The following is a 14,736-nucleotide window of genomic DNA, read 5'->3' on the forward strand; positions in this document are numbered from 1 at the left end:
AACCATGCTGTTGGGGTGAGAAGAAATTTAAGGACAGTAGATAGTCATTTAAACCGTCGCATATCAGGGACTCCATGAGTTTTGAAGGTAATGACAGAAGAGCCACCGGCCGATAACTTGAAGGTTCATTGCGTCGACCACCTTTGAAAATTGGTGTGATGTGAGCCAACTTCCAGTTTTCCGGTAATTTGCCTCGGCTAAGCGAGTGTGAAAACATCACGCTAAGCGGTGTTGCCAGGATTGAGGCTGCCTTCCTCAGTATGGCAGGATGAACCATATCCGGGCCAGGAGAAGTGTCAAGTCTTAAGTGCTGCAATTTCCGGAACACCAAGTCAGCGCTTAGGTCCACTTCAGAAAGTCCTGTGGAGTTGGAGATGAGACTGTCGTCAATAAAGTTGATGTCAGCCGGTTGAAATGTTTGAGAGTAATGGGCCGCCAGAAGGTTAGCGGCGTCGCCATCGTTGTTGGTCGGGCCGTTAAGACCTAGCAGTTGAGAAACTCCTGTTTTGGCTTGACGAAGAGAGGCTGCATAACGGAATAGGCTTCTAGGGTTAGAGGCGAATTTGTCCATAAGCTTTGTTTGGTACTGAAGCCTGTCTTCTCTTATAGCCTTCGTGCATGTGTTCCTGATATGTTTGTATTGCCTATACGCTCCATCGTTATTAGTTCGTTTGTATTCCGCCCAACAGTGCCGTTTGCGGCTTAGGAGGCGAAGGGTACGGTTCTTGATTACTGTAGGTGGCTTGAAGCTTTTGGGAACCGTTTGAGGAACTGAATGGTCTGTAGCACATAAGAGCGTGTGCAGTAAGAAGTCCCAATGACCATCCACATCGATTTGAGGGTGAACATCCCAAACCACCTGTTGTAGATAGTCATGTAGAGCTGGCACATTCAGCCGTTTAAAATTCCAACGCAAATTATTGTTGGGATACCTTAGCTTAGTTTTGATGACAAAACTGAAGGCTATGACGGCATGATCGCTTTTTCCCAGAGGAGCCAGGATTGAGAGGTTGTCGACTAGGAATTCTTCGTTAGTGAATACACAGTCTAAGCGCGATGGTGTCTGACTGTTTCTCCAACGAGTTGCCGACCTCACATTTTCATATAAGCCCAAGTCATCGATGAGGTTGAAGAACCGAGCTTCAATTGAGTTGTCGCCTCCAGTGTACGTGTGTTCCGCGAAGTTGACTCTAGGGAGATTAAAGTCCCCTAGAATCAGGATGTGTGTGAAACCGAGACGGATAGAGCGGGATAGTCCTTCCAGCATACGACTATCGTACTCGGTGTCGGCAGTTGGCTTCCTGTAAATGACTCCGACTAGACACCTGGAAGTACTAGACAATCTTACAGAGCACCATATGGATTCCTCAAGATTGTTAAACTCGAGGTTGTGAACCCGGTGCACCTCCAAGCAAGAGCTTATGTATATGGCTACTCCGCCCCCAATTCCTGTTTTTCTGTCGTTGCGGAACAAAGTCATCCCAGGCAATGCTAACTCTTGGTCCGAGAACTGAGAAGATATCCATGTTTCAGATATTCCTATCAGATGGGCCTTATTAGCGTTGCTTAGTTCACGTAGTTCATCCAGTTTGTTTGGTAGACTCGCGGCGTTCATATATAAGCAGTTTATGCTTTCAATTTGGAACGCGTGAGCTTCGTCCTGTTTTTCTGTATGAACCTTATGTGAATGGACAGGTAGCCCACCTATGTGAGGTTTGCCGAGGTGGTAGGCCCTGTCCTTTACACGTTTTTTTTATCGTTTAGACAGTCCACAAGTGGAATGGTCAGCTCCAACTTGTCTTTGTTCTTGGTCCTAACTTCGTATGGCCTATCCGGGTGCATGTGGATTCCAGGTGGCAATCGACGTCTATTAGCACGAAATGCTTCCAGAACTGCAGCCGCCATGTGGGAAGATGGGAAGGTTATCTTCATTAGACGGGGTCTAAGATCACCGTCCTTCTTGGCTAGTCTCGTCACATGCTGAGTCAGTATGTGTTTGAGCCTCAAGGACTGTTTGATGAATTTCCATTCCCTGATGTCAGAATTTGATTGAGTAGGGTCTGCATTTTCCGGTATACCTTGGACAATTATGTTTCTTCCGCGGAAAAACTTCTCACGAGATTCTTTAGGGACGTTTCGTATGATACTGCGCTCAGAGTACGGTATGCCGGGCAGTATTCTTACGTTACCATCTGATTTCAGCAAGTGGCTTGCTAGCAAGACGTCCTCTACGTCGGTAGCAGCCTTAAGTGTTACTCGGAGAAGCCTCGGGTGATTTAGATGCTTAGAATCCTTTCCTCGAGTGAGCCGGGTGACCGTCAAAGGCTCTATTCTAGGAAGTTCGAGCTTCTTGTTCAATTCACCCCAGAGCATCCTGTCGTTTTTGTCCTGCAGACTGAGAGGAAGATCAGGCTTGTCAACGAGGTTCATGATAATGAGAGAATCGTCACGAACTGTTGTTAATTTACCAGGTTTCACGATGGGTTCAGGTTTAGTAACTTGTTGTTTGGAGGTCAGTGTGCGTTTATGAATCATGGGCTCTTTATTGACCGGACGAACAGTCTTGGGGGTAGACTGTGCGACTAAATTACCAGTTATTTTCCGTGCAGCAACTCTTGGGTTGCTCGGCTTAGGCGGTGATGCCTGGTTCTTTTGGGCTCTCTTAACGTGGGTCGAATCACATGCAGGGTTTTTGGCAACCACTGTTGTGTTCGGGGACCCTGAGCTGGGAGACCCGAGTTTGCCTAGGGAGTTCAGTACCGTCGACGTAATGATGGTACTGAGCCTCGACACGTCGTCGTTAGTGTGGATGGATGCTCCATCGATGGAATACCTATCGATATCCCTGTTTTTGAGTCCGTTGCACTCTCTTGTTTGTATATCAGTTTTTTTACTATCGTATTCCAAGTTAACTGACAACTTGTTCCGAAGACTTGTCAGTAGGACAATGATGTTACTCAGCAAGACTACGGAGTCTGTGTTGCACGTGACACACACCCACTTTTGCTCTGACTTGCTGAGTCTGTTGTAAGCAGTTGCTGTCAGATCTGTGCATGCTTCGTGGAACCAACCTTTGCAGTTGTCGCACTGCATGCCAGTTGTGACAGCAAAACGGCATCCCGGACGTTTGCATGAGTTTTTCATGACGGTGTTGAAGCAAATTATGTTATAGATGCTTGCAAGAGCCTAGGACCTTTTAAAAAAAGCACTAAAAAGCACACTGAAAACGGACAAAAATGGACAAAACGAGTGATATAAACTGAAACTAGTCTATACGTGAAAAACAAAAAAAACCGAATAGTAAGCTGAGGCAAAACCACAGGTAACTATTAAATATAGTGAAACTCAAAAAAAAAGTAATCTACCGAACGTATAGCTCAGGATAGATTCTTTAGAACTGAAATGGTACTTTTGTTGCGTAAGAACACAGCAAAAGTTTGATAAATGCAAATCACGTTAGGACTAAACTTCCCGTTCGAAAAGCGCGGTCAAAAAAGAAGTGAGGCTGATCATTTTGATCTTCAAGCTGACTTAGATGAATTAGCTAGATGTGCTTGTGGTTATAGCTTGGAAGGTAATCTTGGGAAGAGTATGCTCATGAATGTCGGACAGGGTAATATTTACCGTTATACTAGTGATGGTAGTTCAAGTACATAAAGATTTAGGAGTAATAATAGATCATGACTTGAAAACAAAAATTTTAGTGCGTCGCTTCGCCGAGCATCCAAATGCTTTAACGAGAAGATATTTGGAAATTTGTCTCTCACCTATGTAAGACCACACTTAGGTTACTGTATCCAAGCAACTAGCCCATGTCTGATCAAGGATACTAACTCACTTGAGCGTGTTCAGAGTGTGAGGATAAAATTAGTGGAGAGTCTTTCTTAACTCCTTTACTACGAGCGCTTACAACGCCCAAACCTTCTTCCCTTGTCATATCATAGAACGAGGTCCCTCCAGCGCCAATAATCCCCGAGGCCCTAGCAAAAAATTTCACAAACCGCGATCTAATAAACTTAAAGTAGGGTCCCGTTTTTCTCATCGAGTAGTCAATGACCGGAACGCGCGGTATCAGCAACATCAATGAATATTTTCAGAGAGAAACTGGAACTTCATTCGAAGGCAATCAGTCAGAATTAACGCAGGTTTACCTACCTAGTATCCCTATTACTGAAGACTGAAGATCAGAATAATCAATCTGATATTCGCTAAATTTTTTTATTAACAGATGAAACATTGCAGACTATATTATATGTGACAATTTGGATAATATATTAATTGCATATTTGGTAGAGACAATGTTATCTGAGAAGCCTGATGTAGTAGTACTTTCTAAAATGTTCCAAATGAATTCGTAGTCACATTATAAATATGGGTTGATTCTGAACTCAGGGAAGGAAAGCCTACGGCCGTGACTACTTCACTGAACCTGAGACAAATTCTCATCATACTGAACCATTTCTACGTTACACAGTCTTCCGAACGTCGTCTCTATGCCTTCTAAATTTAACAATCATTTAAATCGTTTTTAACGTTTTCATTAAACCGTTCGTAGTCGTTTTTGCAATACGTATTTGGGTTTATGAATTGGACAGTCATAGTTGTTTAAAAAGACGTTGAACATAGTTTAGATACTACAGTCAGTGAACTTAGATACAATAGTGTTACACTGATATAATGACTAAACTACCACTAGATTAGTCATTACAAATATTCTAAATAAACTCCACAGACTATTATTAAAATTAAAACTTAGTAAACGAATATTTCTGGATCGAAAATTGAAATATTATTAGGCAGCTTGGATCAATTGGTGCTACGAACTTCTGATATTTCGGAATCACTTAAAATAATACCTATTCCCCACTGGCTAATTCTCAATCAACGCTATAACTAGTTAAACATAATAGTTCCTGGATATCGTCATAAAGCATTGTCATGACTTGACAATCACGTAATATGATTGATAAAATTAATAAAATCGGTCAACAAATTGACTTACAATTGCCATTAAATAGTATTGTTTTCCGGCAGATATCTTTATCTATTACAGATTATTTCAGTATGCTTTTTTATCACTTGCTCACTTAACAAACATCTTAAAAAACCTTGTCAGTTTAATTTGAGGTTTAGAAACACAATCATGCACGGAAATAATCAGTCTAAGCTGTCGAGCAAACCTCTTGCAAACTGAAAAAGGTGTTGAATTTATCGCAAAACAAACCAAGGCTCAAGCCATTATCATAGGCATGAGCTGGAAGTTGTAATTCTGTTGGCTACAAATTGTGTTCATCCTGACAACGACATGAACATCAACCACTATTTATCATCTTGTAAAAATTTATTTAACTGGAAGCATCTCACAATATCATGTCACATATTTGTGGCATTTTGGCTGTGTTGATTTCAACAACTTATATTCACTATTATATGTGAAAATTATATTTGAAATATTCTCAGCGATTGAAATTTAACTAATTCCAACGTTTCGTCCAGCTAACTTGTCTGGACTTCTTCAGGGTAATAATCAAAATCAAAATTATCAAAGAATTATATAGCTTTTAACAATCAGGATTATACTGTGTTAAACCAATCATATTTGGATGTTGATTTTTTGTAAAATAGGATAAAATCTTCACTATATTTTATGGTGACGTATATTCAGTGTTTTTTGTAACGATAAAATAAAAACCGCATTTTTTTCTCTAACTTGTCATACTTTATATGTAGCCACATTTTTATTGAATATCTATTGTTTTTCTGTATCACTTGTTAAAAAACGATTATAATTGTTTGGATACTTATATACGAATATTCCACCGCGTTGGTTGAAATATAAAATGCTATCTCCGCCGTCTGTTCTTCTGCTTTATTGGCCACGGCCTTTTATTGAAGATTATAATAATGTTATAACGTCGTTCTAGGCCTCCCTACACTACGTTTAATCTTTGGCCCGGATTATTATTGAATAATACTATTGGATACAGTCTTTCTCATTACGCCGTTGGTACCATCTCGTTCAGAGGAATCTTCGTTAATCAAGTGAACTCATTTGTGGTCGTTATCTCAGAGAGCGCCTTACAAGTAATATTCATTTCATAACAACTGTTATTACCTTTTTGTTTAATATACCATTTGTATTCTAACTGTAATTTGTTAACTTTTGGTTTTACTCATAGACAGACACCTAGGGTTCTACTGTTAACTCTTTTGGTATATTATGAATAACCTTGCGTATTGATATATCTTGAATAAGCTCTTTTGCTGGGATCCACCACAATTTCAAGTACTTCCTTTTCTACCTTATGCTAAACTACATACTTGCAACTAACTTGTATGTATCATCAGCCGGTAGGCATGAATATAAATAACATTGAGTCTACAGCATGCCTGTCATGAATACACCCATGTTTAACGAACTGCTCTTAGCTATCTGTCCGAATGCACACAATTATCACGATTTGATGACAGTTCCTGTGTATTAGTTGTACTACTAAATTCTATCAAGATTAAGTAATAATAAGCTCGAGGAAATCTTCACGAAACCAAATAATTCGTATCAAATTTGGCAAACTAACTGTAGCATTAGTTGCGATCATTCCTTTCTGTGTTTATACGTTCGCTCTTTCAGTAATCCTACTAATGCAGATGCCATTGGAAATCATCTCATACGGACACCACACCGAGATGAAAATTATTTGGCTTTCTAACTTAAGCCAAAGACAAAACCAAAAGCATTTATAAAATATTGATTGCTTTTCTATTTCTAAACACAAAATATTTGTAGTGCCTATATGTCAAGCAATTAACCAACAATGATTACTATCCATTTTAATGTGACTTGTTAAAATATCTATAAGGCGAGTTATTTTTAATTATTAAAGTCACACTCTGTCCAACTCTTGCATAATGTTCAGCCGAATTTCCGTTTTGCGTGTGTTAAGAACTAGGTTAAACATTTTGAAATCATAACATTTATTTCCCGACCAGTTTCTGCTGCCTTATTTTTTACTTATCTTTCAGTTTATCGATTCCGGAGGATCCTTATTACTTTTCTAGTAACCTGAAATAACTGAGAAAATGCATACTCAACAATTAACGTGAACAGAAGTTCAACAATCGAGAAAACGAGAGAGTCGTATTTGGCAGTGTTTCAGTGCTGTTGTGTCAGTGAATGGACATGTTGTTGAATGAACGGACCAATGCGCATTTGTTCGTCACTAGTTCGGGCTCGGAAGTTGGGGATGATTAACTACACCATATTTCATGCTCTATAATGACGTCGATATTTCAACCACGACATCACTTATTGATGAGTAAATTCAATGCTGCCGAGGTAGAGGGAATATCTCCTCTACATTTTTCACACAATCAACCATAAAGCGTGAAAGTTCAAGCACTAATGGGTCTGAAATACTTAAAAATGATCATCATAAAGAATCGTCCTGGTCTCGTAAAACGGTCACCATGCAGTCCCAAAGCGATTTTTATCTCAGGTTAGACGAAAAGAACAAACGTCAACCATATTTTCATGAGGGAACTACAGTATACTGATTGATTCGTCCTTGGGGGAGCTTTAAGTTTATTAGACCATGTAAATCGACCAGGAAGACATAAGCGTTACATCATAAGTCCACACCCCTTAAAATAAAAATAAACAGCTATTATTTAAATAAAGGCAGCCATATGGCAAATGTATGACCTAACACATTTGGAGATAAAGCATTGGATCAGGTAAAATCATAAATTAATCTGACCAGGTGCGAGGTTGGTTTAGTGAGAAATTGTGCTGATCTATCCTCCTACCAACATGTAGAGCTTGTTTAGAGTTTGAGCAGGCGATCAGCCTTTGGATGTAGTAGATACATTTCAGCAAGGACCCCGACAAAACCCATATAGAAACCTTTAAATTTCATAATTGCAGGAACTTATAAACCAGATAAGTGTGTACAGAACCTTCTCCGAAAGAAAACGCATTGAAAGCAGTCTAACTGAATGCAACATATTAGGTCTTACATGATTTCAATATTTGATTACTATCCTTATTACAGAAGTTTATTATGTTTTTCGCTGAATTATTTTTGAAAGTAATGTGAATGAAACAAAATAGTGAGATGCTAGTGTCCTGATTGTTTCTGGGATGAAAACATCGAAATTAAAAGTTTAGCAACAGTCTGAAGAAGAGTGACGTTTATTTATAGTTGTATGATTTTCAAATACTTGAACATTTTCACTATCCTGGTTGTACGCTTTAGTTTGACAAATGAATCACTGTCGTATATTCTATCTTCAATCACTTCCTTCATTTGATCACGAACTTGTTACATAAGTCTATTCCTCCTTAGGTATAAACATGCCCAGTTCGTATTTTTTGTATTTCTGTTAACATGTATTTTGGAAATGAATATCTGTCATCACATGAGTATGAGTTATGAAATAGATTATACAACAGAGGTTTATACACCTGTTGCTTTCCTGTTCTACTCTGACTATCGAGCAGGCAAACGTGAGAAAACTGTATTTTGGAGTAGTATGGGTTAAATACTGATCTTGGTGGTTGTTTCAGAGTTATTGGTTTACTGGTTGTGGGTAAGTCACTGAATCATTGTCTACGAGATAGCTTATCCAAAACGGAAATTCAAGGCAGATATGTTGATATTCGCTTAACAGATCTGAAAACCGCCATTCGGAGCAAACTGTCTAGTCACACGGTGTCCATTATTCTACATCGATTTGTTTTTCTGGCATTCATATCATAAATACTTCACGGATGAATACTAGAGAACAAACAAAAAGGGAGCAATATTTGTTGATAAAGTTAGTATGATTGAACGTGATCAAATATGTAGAAGTACAAAGATGTCTACCTAATCACCTAATGAAAGAGAAGTGCCTTAGATGGAATGTGATAGGATTTGGTCACGATAAAAAACAAAAATCGTACCGCTCGTCGAAACTAAAACTTTCAGCGTCAATATTGATCATTTACCAAGCTAATTCATTTTAGATCTATTTTTACCACTAACACGTTTTAACTCCTTGATTATAAACTCATTACTAATATAAATAACTGTTGCATGACATTCAAAAAAGCTAGTTTCACTAGATTATTGTCATGAGGCTAGTTCATTGGAAATCGGTTATATAAGTCTGTCGTAGACTCGTAGCAAATGTGATGGAAATTGCTTCAGGACAGCGTGAATCCGAATTCAGACGCTTTTGATACCCGCAGCGGACAGTTTTAGATTTGATGTTCATGCATAGTCATTGAAATATTGCATTCCATAACATTGTAAAATGCTAATAAATAATTTTCACACAGTTATATCATTGAAGCTTAGGGCATGTCTCGTAGTCAATGCTCAGTTGCAGTTCTTCTAAAGGTGCACTTCAGACAAATCTGAATGATTAGTTGACACAAGTTCTTCTGTGTAGCTGAATTCTGAAGGCAGTCTCTCATTGTTGCGTCCTCTACGTTTGCTGCAATTAACCACAATTATACCTACCATATATTAACCATCGCTGACAAAAACCGAAGCATTTTAAATGTAAAATAAGATTGTAGTGGCAAGCGAATCCCCAAGACGGATCGCCCTGCAAGTCGTCGACAATAAAACTGGCGTTATTAACTTTGCTGACAATACCTAAGCCTAAGGAAACCTGTCGAGCATCCACTCTAGATCCTGGTTGGATACAACGTATTAAGCATTACTTGCATTAACTAATCAGCTTAGATAAGATATTTATTGAAGCCTCTATCATTGATTATATAAAGATTCGAACCCCTTTATTTTTGGCTCATAGTTCGACTGTGTTTAGAATTCTCTGTTAAGAAGTGAGAGGGACAACGCGTTGAATATCATTGAGATCCTTAAGGTCTTGGAGTTCATTCATTTCCACCGACCCTAAACGACCATATCCTTTTATTGAAAGACTAAAAACGCCTAAAAAGCGTTTATAATTGAAACTATGTGTTATATTCTCTACTTGATCATGGAGGAATACGAAATTCAACTAACGGCAGCCGAAAGTGTAGGACAGCATAGTTGTAAATCGAAAAAAATATATACTAAGCAAGAGTCCATAGTTTGGAATAGATTAGTATAACAAGTGGAGAAATAGTATACCGAATTACATCTACGTAATTATCCAGTCCTTGCTCACATCAGTTGCGAGTTTACGCATACCTACGTTGATCAAGCGCCATATTTGCTAGTGGCTGGTGTTTCAACAAGTCTATCTCACTGAAGCATGTAGATGCTACTAAAGCTTGTTAGTGAACCACAAATGGAAAATCATAGAAGTAGTAGATCAGTAATTCGTATCGATCGAGCTGGCAAGGTGACTATGAATACTCCTCAATATTATAATACACTGCACGTGAGTACGAGTCACCAGACTAATAGAATAATGTGTTTGCATAAGTTAAACCCAATCTATTAGATTAAAGTAAATATGCGAATTAATAACAAACTGCATTTTTTTGGTTGATATCACCAATCTAGAATTTCTGTCTAACTCGGTAATAGTATATTTGCCTGTGTTACTATAATAAAAGACCTAATCCCAAAATTTTAGATTTTCCATGAAACGACAACTTAGTTTATAATATATCACGTTGAAGTCAAAGCATAGTCTACACTGACTAGACCTGTCGTGGCAGTCGGCAGTATGACGTTAATCACTTCTGAAGGATATACTTCGGCTATGAAGAGAGTAATATACTTAATACAAAAAAGAAAGAGGTCACATAGAGTGACCACGTCGTCATGCCATGCCATTTCGATTACTGTTTCCGTATAAACCACTTTTAGTGTTACATGTAGGATGTAAGTTTTCTGAGTAACTATCCGTCCAGCTTCAAAAATCGTACAGTTACGGATCAATACTACTACAGGCTGATAGTTGCGCGAGATGCATGGCGCGGAGTACATAATGGTGACCTGGTGACGATGAATGGTGAGCTCATTCAGCAACAGTGTGCTAAGTAAAACTAAGGAGGTCGGGAAAAATATCGCTAACTAACAAAACTACGTTTTTTGAGGACATGTTTGCTGATATGTAAGGTTATTCGTCAAAATTAAGAGAACGCAGAGCACAGAAGATACCCTTTGATTCCTACCTATAGTAGATTGTCTTCTAATATGAGTATGCATAAAGTTCGGTTTCAAGCCTCGATTACCAACAAATGAATCCTTTTGGAGTTAACATAGGTTCCATCCTTCCTTCCAAATTTTGAAATCTATCAAAAATGAAGTACATAAATTCACAATGACTTTCATAACCCACCGTCTAAGCACAGATCGGTACCAAGAAACGTTCTTGAGAGTGTTTCATAATATCAGGACGTGTACACAAAGAAGTGAACTGGATTATTTCAGCTCATTACAAAACATACTTCACGTTGTAAATAGCGGTGAAAACAAATTTGGCCTTGAACAGCTGCTAACTCGTAGAGATGGTGTTTCGTAGAGATGTTAAGTACCAGATTGCTAAAAAAATTTTGAAAAATGTTCCAAATGATCACTTTCTTCCGCCGCCTTATCAGGTGTGTAAAAGTGTTTCTGTATTTACGTGGGCTCAAAATTTCACAACAATGCGCAGGTTTAAGATAGACTAACATATTACCTAAAATTTTCAACAGCATCACCGTACATCGAAAATAACGGTCTCCCCTTTCACTCAAGTAATCAGGTAGCATCTTCTCACAAGTCCGTCTGTGCTTCTAAACTTTCCAGTTCATGAACTATATCAATTCTTGACATAATTATCTATCTCTTGTCAACGTAATTGTGGCTCATCACTTATTTCATGTTGCTAGGTTTATTTTCGATCACGACTCTTAAATCTTTTCGTTTAGGTGGTTTCATACTCTGAACTGTGAGCCTTTCACTTAAACACAAGTTAGTTTTGTGTGATTTAATTGTTCTCCAAAAGTGGGGCTTTGAGAACCTCCACATCAAAGTATGAAAGAAACAATGCTGCGACGTGCTCAATAGGATTTTTTCTACTAAGATTGAGATTAAAAATCAAAGCGTTTATCGTAGACCATAAATCTACCACTAATATCGTAATAACCTAACAGGCAATCAGTATAAATGTTATCCATCATTTCTGCAAATATTATAGTACAGACTTCTCAGTGACGTGTATATTTGTTTTAAAGACTGTAGTGTGGGGAGCAAATATATCGTTCAACACATTGGTAATCACTCGATTTCAGGCTTGAGTACTGTGATACCCGTCTGTAGAAATATGTAATTTAATATCTTCTCTTCGTTGGCGATATTATCTTAATGTATTCCCGATACATTCAACATTCACGGCAATACTTAGAGTGGTCTGTGATTCTGTTTTTCCAGCGTCTAATGCCCGTCAGTGAATGATGTTTTTATCCATATATTTTTGGTTACCAGTTAAACTTTGGAGCAGTGACTTAGATTTTGAGACGTTAACATACTAAAAACTACATTTTGGTCACCTTTTTACGTTGAAAACAATTTTACTATTTACGAAAACGGTCTGTACCGGTGATCAGGTTACATCCAGGTTTTTCCTCATAAGCATTCAATCTAAAAAGGCTGTGAAGACATTTATTCATGATTAAAACACCATTTTCACCCAATGTAAGCCATGTTTTGAAGGCGATTGCTAAAAATTTCTTTCTTAAACAATTTTTCAAAACATTTCATCTTATTGTTATTTTCGTCTGTCACTATACTGACATATTTTAAAACTTGATTCTTTTTACGTTTGTCGGTCGCAACACTAATTCTGGGTGACTCGAATTTGTGCTTACAAGATTTCAATTTCTAAAAGTAATTTTCCTCCAGATTACGTGTACGTGAAAATCCTCACTTTTAGATGAGAGTGGTCATACTTCACATTTTTCTGTTACAATTGTACGTTATGTATTTTTAATCATGATTTTAGGGCAGAAAATAGTAGAACGTGTTGTTTTCGAATTTGTGTTGAAAAATGGAACAGTTAACCCCCATACTTTCGGAAAATGTGTGTAGTTCTGTTTGCTCAGTTTGCACAGAATCACTGATTTCGTACATGCCATAATCCTTATGGTTTTAAAATAACTTCTGCTGTGCCATACGCCAACTTAATACCTGTTTTTTGTCTCATTACTTCTGTTTGCACTACTTATCATAGCTAGACCTACTAGATGCTGCCTACGAAAGAAATACAATTATATGCTCATCAAATGAACTAAACAAAATGTTTTTCGTCGTAAATCTAATCCGCGAAATGCGCTTCGACAATCCGGGCAAGCAAGTAATTTACTTCACTGATGGTTAGTTCTATATTGTTAAGTGTACATTGTTTCCTTCTAGACGATAAAATGAATTCAATAGACAACTTTTTTACCCATCACACTGGATTATCTTGTTATGGTTTCAAATATGATGAACAAAACAACAAAAAGAAAGATCTCATGAATTGGTTAACTTCTGTTGTACGGAAATATGATATTGTCCTATTGTCACCTTGGCTGATTCCGGCCATCATAATGCTATCCTCAGTTAATTTTTTCTCAAATTTTATTCTCCAGGTAAGCTTTTTAATTCCCTAGCATATCGGAAAAATCAATACAGAATTTTTCCGCTAAAGTTTATTTAGCTAGATAACCTTTAAAGTTCACACAATGTGATCATCTTCAACTACCAAATCTACATTAAAACTTCCCATCGGAACAGATATTAAATTAGAACCCATAGGTATATGTTGTGGCAGTTGTTTAGATTACTCGCATTTGAAGCCTTCAATCACAGGTTTTGGTTGTTTAATGAAAATTATCTAGGAAATCCTCAGCTCTTGTAAGGACTCATATTAACAGTAAGATAGGCTACATATATTTATACAACTGTTCTTAAATGTATTTAGTTCAACTTCAAGCAGCGTGGTACTTTAAAAAAGCCATTCACTGTGAATAGGCAATAATCGACATAGTTAATGGGTTTTTACGCTGTAATTTTACTAAACTCAAATGTTGTACGGTCAGACAAAGTCTAGTAAGATGACATTTTTTATATTGAAGGGGTATTTTAATACTGATGTTAAAGTCCTTATAAACCCTAAATGTCATTACTTAAAAATTTTATTCGTTGATGAATTTTTTTACTCAATACTTCTTAATATGACCAGTTTTGTTTCGTGAAGAATGAATGTTATCTCTCCCATTCATATTCAAAATTACCGTTGAAGTTGATTTAATATATCTGAAACAATCTTAGGAATATCGAATTACTAAAAAACCCATTAATACGAGTTTTGTGCCATAATTTTTTGTCTTTCAGTATTCTTACATCTTGGTAGTCGATGAATGTCATATGGTTTTAGATTCAAGTCATCCATTATCAATAGTGTTTGGACCAAATGGTCCGATGCTTCAAAACACAGAAGACTTTGAACAAATGGTTACCGAACCAAATATGCGTGATTTTAATGTATCAGTAACCGGAAAAGTCAGAATTTTATGCTTTACGTCGGCCTTGTTACCCAGGGAAATAACAGATCCAGAAAAGGTAACCAAAATCTAAAAACGTAGTCCTTATATTTTTTCAAGTGTTCGTCTAGTCAAACCTAAATGCGTTTTATAGTCCCATATTTTTATTTTCTTTGAAACTATGGATCGCATCATTCTGTAGGAAAAAACTGGTTATAAAATAATAGCCAAAGTAATATTCTAGTACACTCTTGAGGGAATTCTCCTTATTATATAAGGCT

General features: G+C 37.4%; 1 protein-coding gene across 1 annotated transcript in view; it reads left to right on the top strand.

Annotated features, from left to right (window-relative positions):
* The first annotated feature begins 11,432 nt into the window (after nucleotides 1-11,432).
* Nucleotides 11,433-14,736, top strand: part of DICER1 (Endoribonuclease Dicer) — a 47,666-nt gene continuing 44,362 nt past the window's right edge. The window contains exons 1-4 of the mRNA XM_051216930.1: nucleotides 11,433-11,548; nucleotides 13,162-13,303; nucleotides 13,344-13,561; nucleotides 14,307-14,534. Of these exons, the coding sequence (XP_051065566.1) occupies nucleotides 11,459-11,548; nucleotides 13,162-13,303; nucleotides 13,344-13,561; nucleotides 14,307-14,534 (678 nt within the window). The 5' untranslated portion in view covers nucleotides 11,433-11,458. The remainder of the gene's footprint in view (nucleotides 11,549-13,161; nucleotides 13,304-13,343; nucleotides 13,562-14,306; nucleotides 14,535-14,736) is intronic.

The sequence above is a fragment of the Schistosoma haematobium genome, chromosome 6 (genome assembly GCF_000699445.3).
Source record: "Schistosoma haematobium chromosome 6, whole genome shotgun sequence".
Lineage (NCBI taxonomy): Eukaryota > Metazoa > Platyhelminthes > Trematoda > Strigeidida > Schistosomatidae > Schistosoma > Schistosoma haematobium.